The 24777-nt window shown below is 44.3% G+C and overlaps 1 protein-coding gene across 1 annotated transcript; it reads left to right on the top strand.

The window, feature by feature from the left end:
* The first annotated feature begins 2291 nt into the window (after positions 1–2291).
* On the top strand, positions 2292–14590 carry LOC145394665 (solute carrier family 25 member 35-like). Its single transcript, XM_080268438.1, has 9 exons — positions 2292–2315; positions 3739–3914; positions 7717–7926; positions 8664–8730; positions 11277–11428; positions 12327–12441; positions 13149–13330; positions 14361–14379; positions 14508–14590. Exons 2-9 carry the CDS (start codon positions 3750–3752, stop codon positions 14588–14590), a joined length of 993 nt encoding a protein of 330 aa, XP_080124564.1. The 5' UTR covers positions 2292–2315; positions 3739–3749.
* Positions 14591–24777: the final 10187 nt, after the last annotated feature.

Here is a 24777-nt window from a genome sequence, read left to right as displayed (position 1 = left end):
CTGCCTCTAGTTCCACAGAAAACTCCCTGGTTCCTTGATGCAGGGGGGGGACTGAGTTATTTAACACTTTACACTTCGTACCCTGGTTACACGAATTTCTGTTATGCCACTGTTTAATATATCTCTTATAAAACACTGTCACTGTACTTTGGATCACTGTCACTGAATTCTGGGTCACTGTCACTGTCTTACCCTTGTTTCCTGAGTTATTAAATCACTGGTACTTACTGTCAGGGAGGCTCCCTTGTCTGGGGCCTCGACCTGAGGGGCGGCTCCTTCCTAGGGCCGCGCTGGTGGGGTGCAGGGAGGCCCTGTGGTCTGGGGGCCTCGACCTGATTGGGGGCCCTCGGGGCTAGGGCCGAACAGCCGGAGGATTCGGGCCTGCTTCCTCTGCTTCCGGGGAGTGAGGGAGCCTGGGTCTCCATCGTCGTGGACTGCGGTGGAAGGCGCCTGGGCGTCCTGGGACTGCGGGTGCTCAGGGGAAGAGGCGCCGTCAGGGCTGGGCTGCGGCAGCGTCTCCTGTAGGGCTCCGACAGGGCTAAAGAACTCCCGGGTGTGGGCGGTAAGTCCGTTATCGGGCCTTGCCACCACTCTAGTGCCTCCTCCTGGCCTAGAAGCCTGGATGGCGACGAAGGGCTCCCCGAAGGGAAAGAGGCTAAAGGGGGACTCACGCTCTTCGTGGTTCCCTGAGTGTGTTCATAGGGCTGAGTCGGGGCTCTACTTCCCCTATTGTGCACTTTGGCTGAAGCGGTGAACTTGCCCGGTGTGCGGGGGACACCTATAGGGTGATCGAGGTCGCCCTTTCGCCGTGGCAAGGTACCGCCGACGTGGTGTTCCTCCCGCAGTAGGAGACAAGCCGGAGTGAGGGGCTCAGGAGCCGCACTCTCTCCAATACGGACAGATCCTACCGTCAGGGAATTCTCCACCCTGGTACGTGCCCCAGCCGAAACTGGGTGTCTGCCCGTACGGAAAGCGACTAACGGATGAACAGGTTCACCCGTCCGTTGCGGCAAGAGGCCGGTCCCGGGACGCCGCTTCCGTAATTGGGTAGCGCTACACGTACGGTAGCAGGGTCTCTCTACCCTGGACCGTATTCTGGCCGTAGCCAAAGAACAACTGGAGAGGGATGCACACAGGCAACTCTCTCTCCTCAGCGTGTTAAGGCCGGAGCCTGGGGTCACCTTCCCCTTTACACACTCTGTCAGGCCGTAGCCTGTGTCTATCTCTCTTTCTCTCTTTTGGCCGTAGCCTTGGGCCTCTTCCTGCCCTTGGGCCTCTTCCTGCCCTAGAGGGTGTAACAAGACCGTCAATACGGTGTTACCTGGGACTGACCTCTTTTCAGTCCCACCCCTGGTCTGTCGGTCACTACCCCGCCCGCACAGTAGTTCAGTTTGCCTGAACGCCTGGGGTTGGGCACTTTAACGTAACATGGTGACAACAGGATATGGTAATAATACAGCGATGTAACGGGATATGGTGACAAAATGGTAGCGTTGCGGGATATGATGATGTAATGGGATATGGAGACGAAATGAGACACGGTGACGAAACGGTATATGGTGACGAAATGGGGCACAGTGACGAAACGGTGACGTAACATATTAGGGTGATAACGGGATACGGTGATTAGATGGTGACGTAACTGGATATGGTGACAAAATAGTGACGTAACGCGATACGGTGATGTACCAAGATATTGAGACGAAACGTGATATAGTGACGAACCGGTATACGGTGACGAAATGGGACATGGTGACGAAACGGTGACATAACGTGATACGGTGACAACAGGATATGGTGACGGGACGGTGACGTAATGGGATATGGTGACAATACAGTGACGTAAAGGGATAGGGTAATGTAATAAGATGTGATGACGAAACATGACACTGTGACGAAACTGTATATCGTACCGAAACGGGATATGGTGACGAAACTGAAATGGGTTACCGTAGGGATCTGACAAAAAAAAAAAAAAAAAAAAAGGAAAAGAAATCCCCGCTAACCAATGGCTTTTAAATTCTTTCCTGTGTACGAGTTTTCTCTTGATGAATAAAATCGTATGAAAACCGAGAATATTATATGACGAATTAAACACACACACACACACACAGTGAGATTTGCGGAATGACGATTAAAGTTATTCTGTATGTATAATGAATTCTCAGATATAAAGAAGTGGGATGTCGGGCATACCTTACTTGTATAACGCTCCATCAGTCACTTGGTACAACTTTACCGTAGTTGACCAAGTGCCCGCGGTGTAATAAGGTGCAGTTCAGTCACAATTTAATAACCACCGCCCTGAGCTGAGGGTAAGTGGGCTGTGAAATACCTCGTTGTGCCCTATTACAGCCAATTAGCGATCTGCAAGACAGGATATAATATGTGGAATTGCTAATATTAATTCACTTTGGATTTTCTTTATTCTTGTTGCATCCACTGTTAGGTTTTCCTTGCCCTAGTTAAGTGTGATATGTTTGGAATAAAAATAATAATAATAATACCTGTAATCTAGCAATCTATGTACAGTATCACTACACGCCATACTCCTATTAGAGGTGGCCACAAACAAATTTCTTCCATGTCTCCCTGTCCCCTACCTTTTACTGCCAGCCCCCTATCTTACACCCCCCCCCTCTCTCAAAACTCATTCTATCTATCTATCTATTGCCAGACGCCATAATCCCTCATGGGGTGGCCATTTGACTCTGAGTTATTTGTTTTACAGGGAGGGGCACTAACCCTCCACCAACCCACTTGACACGTAGGGAGCACGTATGGTTTGGTTATATGGTTACCACCCAGCGTTGTAAATGGTTTCTTGGCTTACAGGAAACCATTTGGCTTGTCACTCAATGTAAAGCCACCTGTAACGGAAAGAAAACTCATTCACTCCAAGGTTATCATTCTATTTTCATTCAGGCTTACATCATATTATAGGTTAAATATTGATCTTTGAGGAAATTTGGTTCTTGCACTGGGAATCATCATCATCATCATCATCATTCATGGTTTTGTCCCTATTTGCCACATAGCATAGGTCATATGGGTTGACATGGTAGCACCACTTCACCTTGCTGTGGTCTGTGCCAAGTGTCTGTAGTCTTTTTACTCTAATGATCCAGATTTTCAGCCTTTCACAGCCATTTCTCATACTTCAGAGATAGAAAACAAAGTGCTATGACTCTGTATCATTTCCATAACTTTTCTTCATGACTAGCATCATATTCGTATTAATCTGTTATGATGAAGAGATGGCAATTTTAGGCCAAACAAGAGTAGAAAGAGTATCGTATCATAACACCAGCATCTCTGAAATTGGCACACTATCTCACTCAACATATTCCTCATTCTGGCTCTCTGTGAGTGGCTGATATCTCAACAGTTTTCGGCCTCCCTTCCCCTTCCGGCGCGGTGCGAAGGATTCTCTCGCGGCTCAAAATATTTTAACGGTACGGTTTGGGTGACGAACAACCCGTTCGGACGACGGGGATGTTTAACAATACAGCCCTTTACATCTTCCTTCACAGTTCCTCTGCTTCATCCTTTCAGCATGTCTAAATTATCACAGTCCATCTTCTCCATCTTTCCACACACTTCATAATGGTTTCCACTTCCAGCCAGATGAAGCTGTGACAAGAATAACAACTGAACAACAATTTTTTACCCATGCAACAGCAGAACAAATTTCACTTACTAATAACAAATGTTATGTACTGACTTGATCTTCAGGAGGTGAGGTCGTGATGGAGTTTATAGTGGGTGCGGCAGCAGCTTGTGGGGCAGGACTGTTCTCCAACCCCATGGATGTAGTGAAGACACGCATGCAGCTACAGGGTGAGCTGAGGGCGCGGGGACAGTACACCGTTGTTTACAAGAATGTGGTCCAGGCTGCCATTGCTGTGGCTAAGGTCAGTCTTACATTAATACTGTGAGAGTCTCAGGCATCCTTGACCCTTTCCCTGGGAGGAGTTAATAGAATCTGGACATAACAAGAACAAAAGTAAAGGACATCATCTTGAAGGCATTAATGAAGGTACATGTGTAGTTTGTGTCTTTCACCATGGAGTCTCACATCCCCAGTGGCTATAGCAAAAATAAAATGCAAAGAATTTCTTGATAACCAGAAGTTTAGTGAAGATAAATTAAAATCTTTCATTACTGGAAGTGTCCCAGTGACTAACAAAAGAAGGAAATAATTTTTGTTGTTTTGGAAATCAGTTGGGAATAAGCCACTAACTTCAGTGGGTGAGGAAGTACATACACCATCAAATGAGGTAGCATAGAATACACAGTAATATCATGGTAGCAGTCTTCCATCCATCACTGATATACTGTAGTGACTCTTGTACTCCTGTAAAATATTTGCTAGCCAGTGTTGCAAATGCATGAATTGTGTCACCAGCACTTACAGAAGAGACAAGGCACGCTGGGATGGAGGTTGGTGTTCCAGCGCTGTTTGATTAAGACTATGGTATGGTTTTAAGCTGACTGGCATCATCATCACACTGCACTGAAATCTGCATGTCAAAAGGTTGGCATTATATCAGGGTCTAGAATAATTTTGCTCTGAGTCATAGTATCAAGGATAATCTGTATTTATTTAATTTTCTGGTTTTAATCTATGGACAGTAAGTTGCACTCACAGTATTACAGAAGAGTTCAAGTTATATTCATACAGTGATTAGCAAACCAGCTATTGAGCATTTGCAGTTCATTGCTCTGAGTACATGATGAGGATTCAAAGCCTGCAAAATGGTGATGGCAGTAAAACAGGTCTCACTGGCCCTAGGCAAAAAGGAAAACCATATTCTTTTCTAAACCTTTTTGCAATGCAAGCTTTCTCTGTTACATCCCCAACCGATGAAAGCTTGCATGAGTAAAGGGCAATTAAGCAGACACAATCTCTGTGACTGAACAGGCAGATCACAGTGGTTTGCAGATCTTAGTGGCGAAGTGGGTGGGGTTGTGGTTACAAAATGGGTCAAAACTTTGATGATGAAATGGGAGGGTCTAAATGTTGGTGACAGTTGGTATGGTGATAAAATGAGCAGTATACAACACAATAATATGATTTTTAGTTCTGTACTTGGCAGTCTATCTATCTATCTATCTATTGCCAGACGCCTCAATCCCGTTTGGGGTGGCCACAAACAAATCGCCTCCAAGTCGCCCTGTCCCACGCCATTTCACTGCCCTGCTCCCAACTCACACCCCCCTCTCTCATATACCTCTCCACCCCATCCCTCCATCTCATCCTCGGCCTCCCCTTCCCTCTTCCCCCCTCCACCTCACTCACATACACTCTCTTCATCAGTCTTTCACCCTCCATCCTCTCCACATGGCCAAACCACCTCAGTGTTTTCCTCATAATGCTTCTTATCACATCCACATCCACACCACAATGCTCCTTTATATCCTCATTCGTCAGCCTGTCTCTCCATGTGGCTCCACAGGCTCCTCTTAAATAACTCATTTCCACTGCTCTCACTCTTGACTTGTGTCCTTCCAACAATGTCCAAGCTTCACTTCTGTACGTTAGAGTTGGTATCACAATACTGTCATGTAGTAACTTTTTCACTTCCATGCTCACTTCCCTGTTTCTTATCACTGCTTTCAAAGAACCAGCAACCTTTCTTCCCTGCTGTACCCTTTCAAGCACTTCACCCTCCAAACCTCCATCCTTACTCATCACACTACCCAAGTACTTAAACGTACTCACATTTTCCAATTCCTCACCATCCAACCTCGCTGTACATTCACTAACTTCACCTCTCTCAAAGACCATCACTTTACTCTTCCCTACATTAACCTTTAGGTTCCGTTTCTTACACACTCTCTCAAACTCATCCACCAAGCCTTGCAGCTCCCCTTCGTCTTCACTCAACAACACAGTATCATCTGCAAACAGCAGTACAGGGAGTTTCCAAACACTATCCTCTCTCACCAGGGCCACTCCAACATCCACTACCCTACCTTGTACCTCTTTTTTTACCCCATCCATGTACAGATTGAACAATCATGGAGACATGACACATCCCTGTTTCAAACCAACTTTCAAAGAGAAAAATTCACTTAGTTCACCATCCACACACACTGCAGCCTTCGCACCATCGTACATACTCTTCACAGCATTCAACAACTTCCCATCTACTCCATATATTCTTAACACTTTCCACAATCCTTGTCTATCTACCCTGTCATACGCTTTCTCCAAATGCATGAAAGCCTCATACAACTTCTTTCCCTTCTCTAGAAACTTTTCCACTAAAGATCTAAGAATGAATATCTGATCTACACAACCTCTTCCCTTCCTAAAGCCTCCCTGTTCTTCTCCAACTAATTTCTCTGTTCTTTCTCTAACTCTGTCTATAAGTATCCTACCATACACTTTTCCTGTTATACTAAGAAGACAAATGCCCCTATGATTACCACACACTTCTTTTTCCTCTTTTCCTTTGTACAAGGGAATAATTATACCTGACTTCCAATCCTCTGGGACTCTACCTTCCTCCCAGGCCAATCTGCACATCTTCCACATCCATTCTACTACTATCTCTCCCCCATGCTTCAGCATTTCACCACACACTCCATCAATTCCTGGGGCTTTCCCTGATTTAACTTTCTTCATTGCTTCCACAACTTCTATCCTACTGATTTCTTCCTGTCTTCTCACCTCCCCCCTTCTCCCAGCCATTCCCCAGCCACTTATACTCGCATTACTTCCATCCTCTACGTTCAACAATTCCTTAAAGTGTTCTCTCAATCTGCTCACTTTTTCTCCCTTCTCCACTAGTAATCTACCATTTTTATCTTTCACTCCCCTGCTAACTTCACTTCCACCCTGTCTTACTCTTTTCACTTCTCTCCAGAACATTTTCTTACAGTCCCTCCACTTTACACTCAAATTCCTTCCAAATTCCTCATCCACTCTCTTCTTAAATTCCTCATCCACTCTCTTCTTACTCTCTCTTACTAATCTTTTCACCTCTCTCTTTCTTTCCACATATAACTCTCTCTTCCGCCTCTCAACTTCTTCCACGCCCCTATTTCTCATCCATTCATTGTATGCTTTCTTCTTTTGCGCCACAGCCTGTTTCACCTCTTCAGTCCACCACGCTGTTCCTTGCACCCCCCTCCGTCTTCTCTTCCTTCCACACACCACATCACATGCTGCACATATTTCTTCTGTACATATCTTACACACACCTTCCACGTCTCCCATCTGCTCCAATTCATATTTGCCCAAACGTTCCTCCACTTCTCTCTTATACTCTGCCTTTTTCTCATCCTCTTGTAACCTTTCCACTCTCCTTGCAACTACTCCTTCCTCTCGTCTTTCCCTTCTTCTATTCCTCCATCTTACTTGCATTCTAATTCTGGCCACCACCAAGTAGTGGTCAGAAAGTCCACTCCCCCAACCTCTATACACTCTTGCATCCTTTACACATCTTCGCATCCTTTCATCCACACACACATAATCAGTCATTGCCTTCCTTTCATTCAGTTCACCACCCACCCTTCTCATCACTCGCCATGTATACCTGTGGATCATTTTATGCCTGAAGAGGGTATTGGCTATCACCAACCCCCTCCCAGCACAAATGTCCACTAACGCACTCCCATTCTCATCTGGTATGCACAGAAAATGTAGATTCAGTGGATTAAAAATACAGACATTAGTTATGTGTGTGACCATGGATGTGTGCACAGGCAGATGGTTTGCTGGGGCTACAGAAGGGGCTGGTGGCAGCGCTGTGGTACCAGGTCGTCATGAACGGCATCAGGTTTGGGCTGTACCGGAGGGTGCTGGACTCGGGTATCATCTCACGCAGGGATGGCAGTGTCTCCCCCCTTGGCTGTGTGGTCGCTGGGGCTGGTGTCGGTGTTGTTGGTGGATTTGTAGGCAGTCCATTCTTCCTGGTAAGTTACCTATAACTTATCATAATTGCACAGTAAGAGAAATTGGGTAGAAGAATGTATGTGAGAGGGAGAGAAGGAAGAGGAAGAGGAGGATACAGTGGAGAGATCTATGAGAGAAGGGTGTGAGTTTGAGGGAGAGCAACCAAATGAATGAAATCCAGGCAACATGGTGGTATTAAGGCATCTGGGTGTATATATATATATATATATATATATACATGTGAACAAAATCTCCATTGATCACGTAGTGTGGATAATTGCAACTACAGTACCAGTATATTCTTTTCACCTTAACCTGGTCCAGATTTTTTCTTTTTGTTGTGCATTTCAGGTACAGTATGTCAGTGTAGAAAAAAAAAAGACAATATTACTGCAGCTTTACATGCTTGGTATAGCACTTCCTTCATGACTTTGCTCTCTTTAGTTTAAGTTGACCCAAATTGTTGTCCTTTTGCAGCCTATTTCACGTGGCTCAGTGGTGGAAAAATACAGTACTACGGCCCCACATCCTTCTCACAGTACTTCATAATAGGCATCATATTCTAGTGCTGATGCTTTGTTATTACTCAACATTCATGATGGAGAGAGAGAGTTTTAGGTTGTTAGTGTAAAAAGATTATAGCATCATATTTTAGTGTTAATCTCATATTACAAGTCAGTGAGATGGAGAGAAGGCAGTTTTAGGCCAAGTTATAGTAAAAGGGGTATAGTGTATGTAACCAAGCCTTTGTTCACAGGTTAAAACACATCTGCAGTCCCAGGCAGCTGAGTCCATTGCAGTCGGTCACCAGCATCAACACCAAGGTTAGTTCCCTTCCCTTCCACATGCACATCTATGTATCTCTGTCTCACCAAGTGTATTTGTTAGTGTCCCATCAAACAGGCATCACATATCCTCTCATTCTGTCTGTCTGTCTATTGCCAGATGCCTTAACCTCATAAGGGATGACCCCAAATAATTCACCTCCATATCTCCCTGTCCTCCTCCATTTGGCTACCCTCCCTCTAATTTACATCCCTCTCTCTCAAGACTGTATTTCTTCACACCATCCCTCCATCTCATCAACATATTCACATGTTTAAAATTAAACTGTATACATTTAGAAATCAGTATATATATTTAGAGATCAATAAATATTTTGTCTAATCAAAGACTAGAAATATGGGTGAGACAGAAGAGGGCTTGCTGAAGTATGTGTATGTAAGTTTCCCAGTCAGTATATGCTCTACTGAATCAGTACTGAACACAGTACAACAAGTGTGCGAACTTCAGATTTAATTGATGCTCTATTGACATGGGGAAACCTCTGTTGCTGCCAGAGTCAGGTCTTCTGTTGAGATAAATCGAAGTTTATTGGTAAACATCAATATGGATGTTATTGCTGTATCCTGATCTGTCTGGCCAAGAAGACCCATCGACCACATCCAAGTAGCTGCCATCAGGCGGCAGACAGCACCTTGGCAGGGTCGGGACAGGGTCCTTGCACATGGTGAGATGCAGGAAAAATGGAGGAGGCATAGCCCCGAAGAGGATGATTTGTGTATTGGAGTTATGTACAAGTAGTAGTCACAGCCTGGACTTTAACTTCGGTAAATGTGGGTCAGTTCCCCACTTGGGAGTGTTGTGCAATACCATCTACCTGCCTTGACCCCATGTAACTCCTATGGTAGTACCTCCTGGGATGATGATAACCACCCACCTGCTACTTTTTTGGTAGGCCAATGAGTGCTACACCTTGCCCAAGGGTGACCTGGTACTGTGTAGGCAGGGGGGTCCATCTTCACTGAGCCAGATGCATGTTCCAGCTGCATACCCACCCTTAATATGGTAAATTACCCAAATGTACCAACCTGAGTGGAAGGGTGAAGGAACTCATTGCTTACCTTAAATTGGCATAGATTTTTGTCCTTTTGCTTATTTTTTTTTTTTTTAAGACATGGAAGAAGGAACCAAAGGCCAGGGGCCTACAAACCATTCCCTTCAAGAGAAAACAAAAACAGTACAACAGAGAGCTAAATTCAAGATCCATTAATTTCAAGGTGCCTGGGCATGCTGCATTTGAAAGACTGGAGATCATAGGCAGTAGGAAATACAGACAGATGGAGACAGTTCCAGAATTGACCAGTTTCATACATGAAGGTCTCAGAGTAATGCTTAACTTTTGCATTAGAGAGTTGGATAGAAAAGGGATGAGAGTTTGTTGCTAGATGGGTGCTACGCGCCCATCGTAGTGGTGGATGGATGGAGGCAGACAGTTCAGAGGAGCAGTGACTATTGAAGTAGCGACAGAAGAAAGATAAAGATGTAACAGTGCAGTGAAGAGACAGAGGTTGAAGGGAGCCAGCATGGAGAGGAGAGTTAATGAAACGAAAAGCTTTTGGCTCATTCGTGTTGAGAAGAGCTCTATGTGGGGAGCCTCCCCACACATGAGAGTTGTACAGTACTCAGCACAGGGGCAAACAAAACCTGTGTATACAGTCAACAGCTGTGCAGGGGTAAAGGTCATTAACTCCTCAAAACCGATGCTGCACGATCGTGCTTTTGTGTAATTTCACATGCTAGCCTATCCCGCACGATTGATAAAGACACAAAAAACTGGGGGAGGGTAACTCCACCCCTTTGGTGATGTATATGGGACCAGACCAATGAGAGCTAGAGTGTCTGGGGTGGTATGGCGTGATTGGCCCCCTAAGGTGGAGGAGAAGGGACCCCCCCCCACCGTCACTTGACCTCCCTTGGCCCCACTGCGTCATCTCCACACTGTTCCCTCCCAACCAACCATACCCCAACATAGCCCCTACAGCAGTGTGTGTGCATAGCAACCCTTCTCTCCTCTCCCTCCTTCCCTATCCCTCCATCCTCCTCCCCCCTCCAGCCGTACTCACTCCACCTCCACTTTTTGCCTAGCTTGCTTTGTTGCTATGGGCATATGCCACACTGACATTTCATGCCTAGTGAACACTTCACATTGACATTAGTTATGTATATATAATTATTTACTGTAAATAATGCATTTTCTGTACATTTTCTGTGTTCGCCATTGGGAGATTGGTAACTTTTTGCATCTTTGATGGGCGATTGTGCGATAACTATTTGGTCAATCTGGCTGGAACATACATTTTCAGGTGTGTAAATTCAGTCTCTTGAAATGTGGAAGAAAAATTTTTGCCTTGATGGAAGTCAAAAAATCAACTCTGTTTTGCAGCTGGAGGGACAGACCTGCCGAGTGAATTGTGTACTTTAGGGGTTATTCTCTTGCTGTGGTTTGGTGTTTACGATGGAGAAAAGGCAGACCAGGCCAAAGTGAAGATAGTATTTTCATGACTGTACACTTGACCAAATCCGCTAGGGTTTGTGTCTGCACTGGTGAGGATCGGGCGAGATGGAGGCTTACGAGGGTTGTGGCGAGGATCTTCCACGTCTATACCCCGCGTGGGCATTGGGTCAGCATCGCAGCTCTTTACTTACTCCAAGAGCAAGGATTGGCTCTACCAGTATGGGGTGTGTATAGTCAGTTTATTTTCATCTGATGGAACTGGGCTGCTCCCACAAGTGTAATACTAAAGTGTGGTTGCATGAAATTCCATGAGCTTTAGTTATAAGGTATGCATAAATCTCCATGGTTATTAGTCACAGTAACCCTCCACTCTGTCTAGACTTGGCCAGCAAATGGGCTGAAAGGGGTTAGGGATCTTTACCAGGTTATAGTAAATGTGCTATAATCTGTATAGTGTTTGTCGTGCTTGAGGAGAATGCCATTATGTGGTGACACTGATATAACTACAGTTCTCTTATATTAACATGGCCCAGATATTTGTCCTCTTGCAGCATATTTTATATAACTTGGTAGTAGAATAAGGGAATGCCATGGCTCTAAATTATTTCCATAGCACTTCCTTGTGACTGTCGTTTTAGTGTTAATCTGTTTTTATAACCCAACGTTCATGATGGAGATATTGCAGTTTCAGACCAAGTTAGAGTAAAAACTAAAGGAGCACTGTGGTGTTGATGTGGATGTGATTGAAGGTGTTAAGACAAATACTGTATGAGTACTGTACTTTGAAATGATATGGCATTGTGGGGAGGATGAGGAATGGAAAACTGATTAGACAAGTGTATGTGACGGAGAGGGAGAAGGGGAGGGGAAGATCAAGGATGAGATGGAGGGATGGAGTAGAGATATAGTAGAGAGGGAGGTAAAAATTAAAAGGAGGGCATTCAAATTGCAGAGGACAGGACAACGTGGAGACATTTTGTTCGTGGCCACCCCTTACAGGATTAAAATGTCTGGCAGTATATAGATAAAGCTCAGTATTGAAGATGGATAGAGAGCAATGTTTAGGCTAGGTTAGAGTAAAAATTGTATAGTTTGTGTTTAACCTACCACCCTGACCCACAGATGTTCCCACATGACAGCTGGCAGAGTACCTTGTGTGCGGCCATGACCAGCGGCTTGGTTATCGCCACCTGTATGAGCCCCTTTGATGTTATTGCCACCAGGATATACAACCAGGGTGAGCACTTGGCACAGATTGGGTAAAGTTGATCATTTTTGGCTGTTCTGTTTACCAGAGATTGGGAAAGGTGTTTCATTTTTAGCTTTTCTTGTTCACTTTTCAAATTGAGTCAAAAGTTAAGGTTAAATTACACACCATTACAAGACTCTCGTTATGGCAAGAATCTTATTACAAACACACTGCAAATAGTTGGTGTGAAGTGTGTAAGTGAGAATGTTTATGCCTATGAGGTGGAGTTAGGATTCCAGGGCCTTGAATAGTGAGTGAATGAGTGTAGCCCATTCAGTTGGACAGAGTTTGATTAGTTGGTCATATTGTCTCCTTTTTCTGGCATTCTGAACCCTACCTCACTCCATTCTGTGGTGGGAAAAGAGGTCTGGATGATGAATACGACAATGATGGTCTACCAACTCCCATTCACGTTACTGTTATAAGTGTTAGTTACTAGTATTATTAGTGTTAGTTATTGGTGTTATTAGTGGTAGTGATAAGTTATTAGTCTTAGTTATTGGTGTTATTAGTGGTAGTGATAAGTTATTAGTCTTAGTTATTGGTGTTATTAGTGGTAGTGATAAGTTATTAGTCTTAGTTATTGGTGTTATTAATGGTAGTGATAAGTTATTAGTCTTAGTTATTGGTGTTATTAGTGTTAGTTATTAGTGTTGTCCCTGATTTACGTCCTAACAGCAAACATACATTAACAGGCACTGACAGCCGAGGGAGAGGGCACCTGTACACAGGTATATTGGACTGTGTGCTGAAGGTGGGGCGTAGTGAAGGCCTCCGAGGCTTCTACAAGGGCTGGTCTGCCATCTACTTCAGGATCGGCCCTCACAGCTTCCTTAACCTCATCTTCTGGGACTACTTCACCAGCCTTCATCTTACTGTGAGTGGTATCTGTTGTTTCTTGGACCCTACCTCACCCCTTCCTTAGGTGGGAAAAAAAGGTCACAGTGAGATGAGGGTGGTGACGATGGTGACAATGATGATGATGATGATGATGATGATAGATAATGACAGGGATGATGATAACGATGATGATGATAGATAATGACAGGGATGATGATAATGATGATGATAGATAATGACAGGGATGATGATAACGATGATGATGATAGATAATGACAGGGATGATGATGACAATGATGACAACAATGGTGACAATGACAATGATGATGATGATGACAACAATGAGTGACAACAACAGTGATGATGATGACAAGGATTAAATATTCACCTTGTTACCCTACTTCTTCCTTGTCTTTCAGTACTTAGGGAAGAAACAAGTGGAGGATGAGACACAGAAGTCCAAGGGATAACACTAGACCCTCCAGGACCCCCATATCGACAGATCAGGCCCGGGGGGGTGGGCCTGTACTCCCATCAGTTATGGAGACCACTCAGCACCTCTCCCTTATCAGCAGTTTTCTGTATATGGCGTGTTAAAATTCTGATTATGTAAGCTGTGTTGGTGCTACTGAAAGTTTGATATAATATTACTGGTCTTGTTAGTAGTCATATACAGTATACTGGGAACTACAGTACCTATCTCTCTATACCCAGACACCTTAATGCCACAAAAGGGATGACCACAAGCAAATTGCCTCCACGTTGCCCCGTCCCCTCCCATTTCACTGCCCTCCCCCCAGTTTACACCCCACTCACTCGTTATACCTCTTTATTCCATTCCTTCATTTCATCCTCAGTCTTCCCCTTCCCCCTCCACCTCACTTATATACTGTCAGCTACACTGATGTAATGATTCCCATTTCCTTTTTGAAGTATTAGTTAATTGGATTAAGTTGCTGATGACAATATTGTACAGAGTTTATGGCAGCAGGTTCCTTCAGTTTAACTTGCTCAAGTTACAGAAAGTGGAGTATTTATATTGTCATTGTATTTACACATTTTTTCAGATGAAGGTTTTTGGCAGCGGTAAGTAATTTTTTATCCTATATTTTTAGTACATGCTCTACAATGAACTCTTATTTTTCATGGATAATGTGTTGAATTTGTTTTCCACATATTGGAAAACCACGTATCTTACTTTACCCATTGTTCAGGTAGGAATACTGATCAGAGTGTTGATGGTGTTGCTGCTGCTGCTGATGATTCAGTCAGTATCATAAAAGACATTGTATTTTAGACAGTGTGTCACAAATATCTCAGGTTTACCATAGCTTCCCTACACAAACCATCAGGAATATGTTTTGCCCCCACCCCCCTTTCCCTGTACAAGAATATGATGCATGAGGACACCAGTACCTACTAGATATAATAGAAGTTACATTTAAGGAATATTGTAGTAACCAATAAGCTGCTACATATGGTACTTTGAGTTAGCAATAAGAGATGGTGAAGCAGTGTATCCCAGGTTGAGGAGTCAAGACTGGATATTGTAGCTTCTGCAACCCATCAAGGATCAAGGCTAGTTCCCACCTCAGCACCCTCATATGCACCAAATATGATAAGTGCAGTGATATTCAACCTTGGTGCTGTACACACTGGCCAGTATATACTATAGTAGTGTCTGTGAACTATTACAAGTCTCAGTTTTCTTCAGTTTCTTTGTCTTCTTTTTACATTAAACTGTAATGTGTTTTGGCAGCTTGACGTGCGAACTATGTTAGTCAGCTAGGGAAACCCTGCCTAGATATGAGATAAAATTTATTGTGCATCTCTCCGCAGCCATAATGTCTGTAATTTTTATAGTACAGTATTTTATCTTAGTTTGATTACAGTACTGTACTAAACATAAAACAATGGAAAGGTAATGAAATTAACTTACAGGTATTTTGAAACATTGTGAAAAAAATAATTTGTGCAGAGAGACATAGTACTTCTGCTTGGTTAACACTGAAGTACACTTCCATAGCAAGTGGTACACTTTGCATCACCACCATAGGTTGTTTTGATTTTAGCTTGCTCATTGTAATTACTGTATATAATACCAGTAGGTAATACCATAGGGGAATGTGTCTGTGAATACCCCTCTCCCCCAAAAGGATGATGATGAGGTGCCTGTCAGAAAGAAACAATGATGAATTTGCAGTGCATGGTGGCTTGACATTACAAAGTACACTCTAGTTAGGGACAGTACAATTAACAGTTATGGACAAAAGTTTGCCTGATGTTCCACTACATCTGCTTCACACTTTGGTCTTGTCTGTCACTTTCTTCTTTAGTGCATCACATCAGAGCATCATCTGTGGGAAGAGAAGCATACCAAGCCCCTCTCACCTTAGTCAGTCAGCAGAGGGAAGTGAGAAGTATATGAGGAGAAATAGTAGGCAAGCTTTGGTCCCCAGCTGTACATTCATATCATAGCACAGGACTAGATTATTTAGTACAATAGGGATTGCAGTTGGACATTCCATATATCTTACTTCCTAACAGAGAAAGTTAATGAAGATGCAGTTGAGTGAGAAGAGTGAAATGAATTGTGTGAGAGGAGTATGTGGAGAGATAGGCAGATAAAGGAGGAAGTTAAGAAGTGTTGTGGTGTTGATGTGGATGTGCTGGAAAGTGCACGAAAAATACTCTGAGATGGTTTGGCCATGTAGAAAGGATGGAGAATAAAAGATTGACTAGGTGAGTGTATGTGAGTGAGGTGGATGGAAGTGGGGGAGGAGGACACCAAGGATGAAGTAGAGGGATGGGGAAGCACAGATATATGAATGAAAGTGTTTTGAGTTGGAGGGAGAGCTGCCTAATGGTTGAAAAACAGGGTGACATAGAAGCATGTTTGTGGCACCTCCTCCAGGATACACATATTGGTGGATACTGTCCATAAGTAGTGAGATAGGAGCTGGCAAGTACCTAGTAGTAAAGCTAGACATTCCACACATTTCAGTTCCTAATAGAGAGTAGTGTTGTTATTAGAAGTATAGTTGAGTCTCCCACATTTAATTTGCAGGGGGACCAGCCAGTGTTTAGATTATGTAATATAATGTGTTTATTTTAGTGTATAGATTATTAGTTTAAGAGGTGAGTGAAAGTTTTTTTTTATCATCCAATCCTTTCTTGGCCCATCAGGAGTGTAGAGACCCAGGCCTAGTGTGCTCAATCCATACATTTAAAGAGAGGTGACCCTCTTGCTTGCCCTTGAATGACATTATTTGAGTGGTAAACCCAATTACCCTTCAGATGTAAACCCTTACAGACCCTATCCAGGAGGTGCACCTTAACCCATTAGACCATCAGGCAGTACTTGATTATACATTTACCACCTAATGTAGTAAATGTTTCTTGATTACATTAAAAAGTTTGGCCAGTCACTCTTAACATAAAATGCTACTCAGGACATAGGTTAGTCACATAGCCCGAAATGTTTAGGGTGAGTCAGGCTTCAGGTCCTTACACTGAAGAGAAGGTAATATGTAACTGACTTTTTATTTTACTATGGGATTGGAGTGTATTGTTGTTGTGATAAGGAGAGGTAAATTGAGATGGTTTGGGCATATGGAGAGGATGGGGAATAATAATTGGGTGCAGAAAGTGAGAAGTATTAATGCTGGGGGTAGGGTAGTGAGAAGTAGAAAGAAAAAGACCTGGGACGAGGTCATTGAGTGTGACCTCAGGGCTAAGGGACTAAGTAGGGAAGCTGTCAGAGATCGAGCAGCATGGAGAGCTGCCATTAGGTGACCAAGGCTGACGCATGCAAGCGTGGAGCCTTCAGAAACGAAAATGACGCTGCATTACAATTTGAAAAGTACATAATATAGATCTGAGATAGTCCACTGTATCTAGAATATATTTCTGCTTTGTGACACCTTTTAGTTATTGTGTAGTGCCAATCACGATAGTAACTACAGTAAATACCTCAAGACTTGTGCCAGTAATCCATCAGTGTTATTTGATTTTAGGTCACTGCCCGGCCAAAATGGTCCAGTGTTCCCTGTTAACACATCCAAAAGCTTCTTTTTATTGTATTTTTTAAATTTCTAGACCGTTTTAATCAGCCCAGGAGAGACTTTAGGGGATAGATATGGCTATCATTGACTCTTTGTATGAATTTTGAACTGAAATTGAGAGGAAGTGTGGAAGTAGCAGAAAAAAAAAAGTGTCAAGGGGTTAGTTGCTCTCAATACCGTACTTTTATTTACAGTACAGTACTTTTATTATATATATATATTTTTCTATCTATCTATCTATTGCCAGACGCCTCAATCCCGTTTGGGGTGGCCACAAACAAATCGCCTCCAAGTCGCCCTGTCCCCCGCCATTTCACTGCCCTGCTCCCAACTCACACCCCCCTCTCTCATATACCTCTCCACCCCATCCCTCCATCTCATCCTCGGCCTCCCCCTCCCTCTTCCCCCCTCCACCTCACTCACATACACTCTCTTCATCAGTCTTTCACCCTCCATCCTCTCCACATGGCCAAACCACCTCAGTGTGTTTCTCATAACGCTTCCTATCACATCCACATCCACACCACAACGCTCCTTTATATCTTCATTCGTCAGCCTGTCTCTCCACGTGACTCCACAGGCTCCTTTTAAATAACTCATTTCCACTGCTCTCACTCTTGACTTGTGTCCTTCCAACAGTGTCCAAGCTTCACTTTCATGCTCACTTCCCTGTTTCTTATCACTGCTTTCAAAGAACCAGCAACCTTTCTTCCCTGCTGTACCCTTTCAAGCACTTCACCCTCCAAACCTCCATCCTTACTCATCACACTACCCAAGTACTTAAACGTACTCACATTTTCAAATTCCTCACCATCCAACCTTGCTGTACATTCACTAACCTCACCTCTCTCAAAGACCATCACTTTACTCTTCCCTACATTCACCTTTAGATTCCGTTTGTTACACACTCTCCCAAACTCATCCACCAAGCCTTGCAGCTCCCCTTCATCTTCACTCAACAACACAGTATCATCTGCAAACAACAGTACAGGGAGTTTCCAAACACTATCCTCTCTCACCAGGGCCACTCCAACATCCACTACCCTACCTTGTACCTCTTTTATTACCCCATCCATGTACAGATTGAACAACCATGGAGACATGACACATCCCTGTTTCAAACCAACTTTCAAAGAGAAAAATTCACTTAGTTCACCATCCACACGCACTGCAGCCTTCGCACCATCGTACATACTCTTCACAGCATTCAACAACTTCCCATCTACTCCATATATTCTGAACACTTTCCACAATCCTTGTCTATCCACCCTGTCATATGCTTTCTCCAAATCCATGAAAGCCGCATACAACTTCTTTCCCTTCTCTAGAAACTTTTCCACTAAAGATCTAAGAATGAATATCTGATCTACACAACCTCTTCCCTTCCTAAAGCCTCCCTGTTCTTCTCCAACTAATTTCTCTGTTCTTTCTGTAACTCTGTCTATAAGTATCCTACCATACACTTTTCCTATTATACTAAGAAGACAAATGCCCCTATGATTACCACACACTTCTTTTTCCCCTTTTCCTTTGTACAAGGGAATAATTATACCTGACTTCCAATCCTCCGGGACTCTACCTTCCTCCCAGGCCAATCTGCACATCTTCCACATCCATTCTACTACTATCTCTCCCCCATGCTTCAGCATTTCACCACACACTCCATCAATTCCTGGGGCTTTCCCCGTTTTAACTTTCTTCATTGCTTCCACAACTTCTGTTCTACTGATTTCTTCCTGTCTTCTCACCTCCCTCCTTCTCCCAGCCATTCCCCAGCCACTTATACTCGCATTACTTCCATCCTCTACGTTCAACAATTCCTTAAAGTGTTCTCTCCATCTGCTCACTTTTTCTCCCTTCTCCACTAGTAATCTACCATTTTTATCTTTCACTCCCCTGCTAACTTCACTTCCACCCTGTCTTACTCTTTTCACCTCTTTCCAGAACATTTTCTTACAGTCCCTCCTCTTTACACTCAAATTCCTTCCAAATTCCTCATCCACTCTTTTCTTACTCTCTCTTACTAATCTTTTCACCTGTCTCTTTCTTTCCACATATAACTCTCTCTTCCGCCTCTCAACTTCTTCCACACCCCTATTTCTCATCCATTCATTGTATGCTTTCTTCTTTTGTGCCACAGCCTGTCTCACCTCTTCAGTCCACCACGCTGTTCCTTGCACCCCCCTCCGTCTTCTCTTCCTTCCACACACCACATCACATGCTGCACATATTTCTTCTGTAAATATCTTACACACACCTTCCACATCTCCCATCTGCTCCAATTCATATTTGCCCAATCGTTCCTCCACTTCTCTCTTATACTCTGCCTTTTTCTCATCCTCTTGTAACCTTTCCACTCTCCTTGCAACTACTCCTTCCTCTCGTCTTTCCCTTCTTCTATTCCTCCATCTTACTTGCATTCTAATTCTGGCCACCACCAAGTAGTGGTCAGAAAGTCCACTCCCCCAACCTCTATACACTCTTGCATCCTTTACACATCTTCGCATCCTTTCATCCATACACACATAATCAATCATTGCCTTCCTTTCATTCAGTTCACCACCCACCCTTCTCATCACTCGCCATGTATACCTGTGGATCATTTTATGCCTGAAGAGGGTATTGGCTATCACCAACCCCCTCCCAGCACAAATGTCCACTAACGCACTCCCATTCTCATCTATCTCAGCAGGCACACCCCACTCACCAACTATTCCATCCACCTTCACATTCCCAACTTTACCATTCATATCACCAATCAAAAACACTCTCTCATTCCTTCTAAACTTTTCCATGCACACTTCCACATTTGTCCAGAACTCTTCTCTCACTCTTCTAGCACGATCTTGCGTTGGCGCATACACACACACAATCGCCCACATTTGTATTCCAACTTTCAACTTTACCCACACAATTTTTTTATTATAAGGAGACTGATGTATGGATTTTTTGCACTCCTAGCTCCTTGAATCTTTTTTTTTAAGTTATTGGCAGATAATTAGGTAAAGTGGTAAATGAAAGTGACAAGTGTTAATGAAGGCTGAATCTGTCCCTCCAATTTTGAAAAAACTACCTTAAGCCAAATAAAACCTTCTGGTGGTAGCAGTCCCTAGTTATTGCCCCAGGTTCATCTAAAATGTGTACCCAGCAGACTGCAGGCTGAAGTTGTTTTCCTCCTGCAATCCTCCATCCTCTTCTCAGAGGATAGTGAGGGACATGAGTTACAACTGTATCACCCCCTCCAGCAACTATAGAATACAAAATGTCATTGGAATGGAGGGTTTGATAATGTTAAAGTAGAGAACTGATTAGTATTTGAGTTTACTGTTGTGAATATATGCTTTATAATACAGTAACGGAATTAATATTTTTTTATATTGTATTAGAAAAAGTAGCAAACACTTAAAGTTTATATAATTGTAATTGGAACATCAGAAATTTTGAAACACTAGTCGAGAATATTGCACAGTGTTCTGCAATATATTGTACAGGTGTTTGAACTTCATTTTTTTACCCTTACTTAAATTGTCTGTCACCCCGTGCTGTACTGTGTAGTGTGGATTACTGACCATCATAATTATCTCCCTATATGACATCTGGGACTCTGCATTTTATTGTGACTGACATGATGTGATCTGACTGGTAGAAGGAAGCACCACACTCTTCAGGGATTAAAACAAGTCTCAAGTTATTCATCTGAGGATGGCTGGGATGTTATAGAAGCTTATTCCAGTGACCGCCAGGTGATTTTACAGAAATGGAATGAGAGACATCCTCTCCTCTTAAGGGTTACTGATATGTGATGTGAGAGAGTACAGCAAATCACAGATTCCACAACTATAGATAACTTCATACTTAGGAAAAAAAACTGTTATATAAACTTGTAAATGCAAGTATGCTAAGAAACTATAATTCAGGCATTCATGTACTGTATATAAAAAAATGGTTAAGGCCTGATGAGAACTTTGTATACCTGGATGTAGTATCTCAAAGGATTTTTAGTGATATGGTTAATCAGCCTCATCAGCTGGACAGTAGTTGTTGCATATTTCTCTCTGACAAGGAGAGTATATTTTCACCAGTTTGTTTGTTAGTTTGTCTGTTAGCAGGATTACTCAAAAACTAAGAGAGAGTTGGACCAAATTTAGTGGGTAGATAGCCCATGTCTATCTATCTATCTATAGCCCGACGCCCTAATCCCGCAAAGGGTGGCCGCAGACAAAACGCCTCCAAGTCACTCTGTCACCCACCATTTGACTACCCTCCCCCCTAACTCACCCCCCCCCTCCCTCATATACCTCTCACCTCCATCCCTCCACCCCTCCCTCTCCCTCCCCCCACCTCACCCACATACACCCTCCCAGTCAGTCTCTCTTTCTCCACTCTCTCCACATGTCCAAACCACCCCAGTGCACCTCTCCCAATCCTCCCAACCACATCCACATCCACCCCACAACGCTCCCCCACCCCTCCACTCGTCAACCCGTCCCTCCACGTCACTCCACATGCTCCCCTCAAGCAACTCACCTCCACTGCTCTCACTCTCGACCTGCTCCTCCCCTGCAAGGTCCACGCCTCGCTTCCACACGTCAGGGTAGGGATCACAACACTATCATGCAGCAACTTCTCAACTTCCACACTCACCTCCCTACTTCTCATCACTGCTTTCAGTGTACCAACAACCTTCCCTCCCTGCTGCACCCTTTCACGTACTTTATCCCCCAAAGTTCCATCCTCACTCACCACACCACCCAAGCACCCGAATGCACTCACACTCCCCACATCCTCACCATCCAACCCCACTGCACACCCTGCGACTGCACTCCTCTCAAATACCACAACCCCACTTTTGTTCACACTAACTTTCAGCTTCCTCCCCCCACACACTGTCCCAAATTCACCCACCAAACCCCGCAACTCCCACCCATCCTCACTCAACAACACCGTACCATCAGCAAACAGCAACACCGGAAGCTTCCAAATCTCACCCTCACTCACCAGGGCCAGCCCCACATCCACTGCCCCACCCTGCACCTCCCCCACAACCCCATCCATATATATATCAAACAGCCATGGAGACACCACACACCCCTGCTCCAGTCCCACACCGAGATCAAAGAACTCACTCAGCCCACCATCCACCCGCACTGCAGCCCCAGCCCCCCCGCACACACTCCCCGCAGCACTCAACAACTTCCCCTCCATGTCCAGGGAACAATTGATTAACTTCTGGGACCAGTCCGGATCATATACAGATTCTGGATCCGGAAAACACCTTTTGCGAAATCCTAATCAATGATGAGAAAACCTAACCACTATGAAGAGTGGTTTGGAAATTATGTTGCCCTTGCCAAGAGATGCGCCTCACTGAGTGCCCCTCTAGTTCATTCTTTGAATGCCCAGGCAGGAGGCAGCCCAGCTGGCCCTTCCAACATATTTCCCTCATACAGTTTTGCCCAGAATCAGAACACAGGCTCTGTTTAATGTAACTTGGAGTATTATGACCAAGCCTAGTTGACTGTGAACTAAAATGCAGACTGTGTTGCGTGTTATGCCCTGCACTTGGGAACGAGTTATTGCCCAGGGACCACCTAACACCCCTGCCTTTGGGGGGACACCAATTGATCACTCAGACCAAACCAGAACAGATTTGATGAGGAAAATTCAGTAATCTACGTCTACATTTCTCACCTCTTGTTACTAATATTATCAATGTATTCTTCCCATAGTTTTTATTGTTCATAGGAGGCTGTAGCATGGACCGAACAGGGTGGTACTCCTGAGGGGAATGGGAATGCTGGTGATAGGAAGAGCTGGAGCTCCGGTTTCACTAGCTATCTAACCATCCCCCTTTGCTGACCTTTTCAGTGTGACAGTAACATGGAAGGTAGACCAGCATACTCTCCCAAATATTTCCTCTAACTATCTTATGCACTACACCACATGCACTTTACAATTCACACAACGTATCCCACTGCGTTACAGGGGTTGGCGACAGCAAGGGCATGCGGCCAGAAAACTTTGCCCCTGCTACCTAGTGGCGGACTTCTGGGGGGAGGCGTGACGGCGGTTCCGCCGGCACAGATCATGTTTCCAGGGCGAGATGGGGCTCAGGCCTGTGCTAGAGGGTACAGGGCATTGTGGTTCCCAGGGTGCCGCTCCCACCCAATAGAGAGGGGCCCGAACCTGGGAGTAGCGCCCCAGGAGGTTGCCCTATCAATGGGTGTATAATGGCAGGATAGTTGCAGTGCCAAGGCGCGCTTGGAGGGTGTCCCTGCAGCTGTCCTTGGCAGGGTGACCTGAGGCCACTACCACAGCCATTAGTAAGCTGGTGGGCTAGGGGTCCCAGATCCATTGCCTGGACCTGGGACTGTGCAGTGGGTGGGGCCTTTGGTATGTCTATCCCCCTTTAATAATCTTGACTATGACAGAACACAAGCATAAGTTAGTAAGCCTGAGGACAGTAAAGCACCCAGGGGGATGAGGGTGGGTTCATGGAATGTGGGAAGTTTGAGGGGAAGAGCGAGGGAAGTCGTTGAGGCATTCAGTAGGAGGTGGGTGGATGTGGCGTGTTTGCAGAAAGTCCGGTACAGGGGTGGATCAGCCAGAAAGATTGGTGGGAAGGACTGCTGCTATAAGTTGTTTGGCAAGGGGGGACGGACGGATATGGAGGTGTTGGTGTGATGGTTGCGGAGAAATGGGTGGAATATGTATATGAATGTTATAAGAGTAAGCAATAGGATATTGGTAGTGAAAATTCTATTCGGTAGAAAGATAGCTGCAGTTATATCGGCATATGCTTCACAGGCAGGATTGGATGAAGCAGAGAAAGATAGATTTTGGGATGATTTAATACGTGTAGTCGGTGGTATTGGGATGATGAGATAGTGGTTTTGGGAGGGGACTTAAATGGTCATGAAGGTGAAGCAGCACAAGGTTATGAAGGAGTACATGGGGGATGTGTGTATGGTATAAGGAACGCAGAAGTGGAAAGGATACTCGAGTTTGGGAAGGCAACAGACATGATTGTCTGCAACACATATTTTAGGAAAAGAGAGAGTAGGTTAATTACGTACGAGTCTGGGGGAAATAGCAGTCAGATAGATTATTTTCTGGTTAGGAGGGCTGATAGGAGGTTAATGAGGGATGTTAAAGTTATAGGAAGTGAGGAGTGTGTGCAGCAGCACAAACTATTGATTTGATATGGTGCTTAAAGAATGAGTGATGAAAAAGAGGACTTATGTAACTAGGAGGAAAATATGGAAGCTGGAAAACCTAGTAGTAAGGGATGCCTTCTACAGCGAGATGAGGAGAGTGATGGCTGAACAGGGAGCCGTAGACAGAGACGTTAATGAACAGTACAGAGCCCTAAAGAACAAGCTTTTGAGAGGTACTGATGTAACATGAGGTTGGACAAGAG

Source organism: Coenobita brevimanus, chromosome 28 (genome assembly GCF_032717465.1).
Source record: "Coenobita brevimanus isolate Jiangsu-jjx chromosome 28, ASM3271746v2, whole genome shotgun sequence".
In the NCBI taxonomy this organism is placed as follows: Eukaryota; Metazoa; Arthropoda; class Malacostraca; order Decapoda; family Coenobitidae; genus Coenobita; species Coenobita brevimanus.
Note: the sequence above shows the minus strand (reverse complement) of the source record. Positions and strands in the feature narration are given on the sequence as shown.

Excerpts from the sequence above, each read along its gene's own strand:
- LOC145394665 (XM_080268438.1), top strand. The coding sequence starts at position 3,750 with ATGGAGTTTATAGTGGGTGCGGCAGCAGCTTGTGGGGCAGGACTGTTC. Across the intron at positions 3,915-7,716 it reads CTGCCATTGCTGTGGCTAAG|GCAGATGGTTTGCTGGGGCT; the intron begins GTCAGTCTTACA and ends ATGTGTGCACAG. Across the intron at positions 8,731-11,276 it reads TCACCAGCATCAACACCAAG|GGTTTGTGTCTGCACTGGTG; the intron begins GTTAGTTCCCTT and ends CAAATCCGCTAG.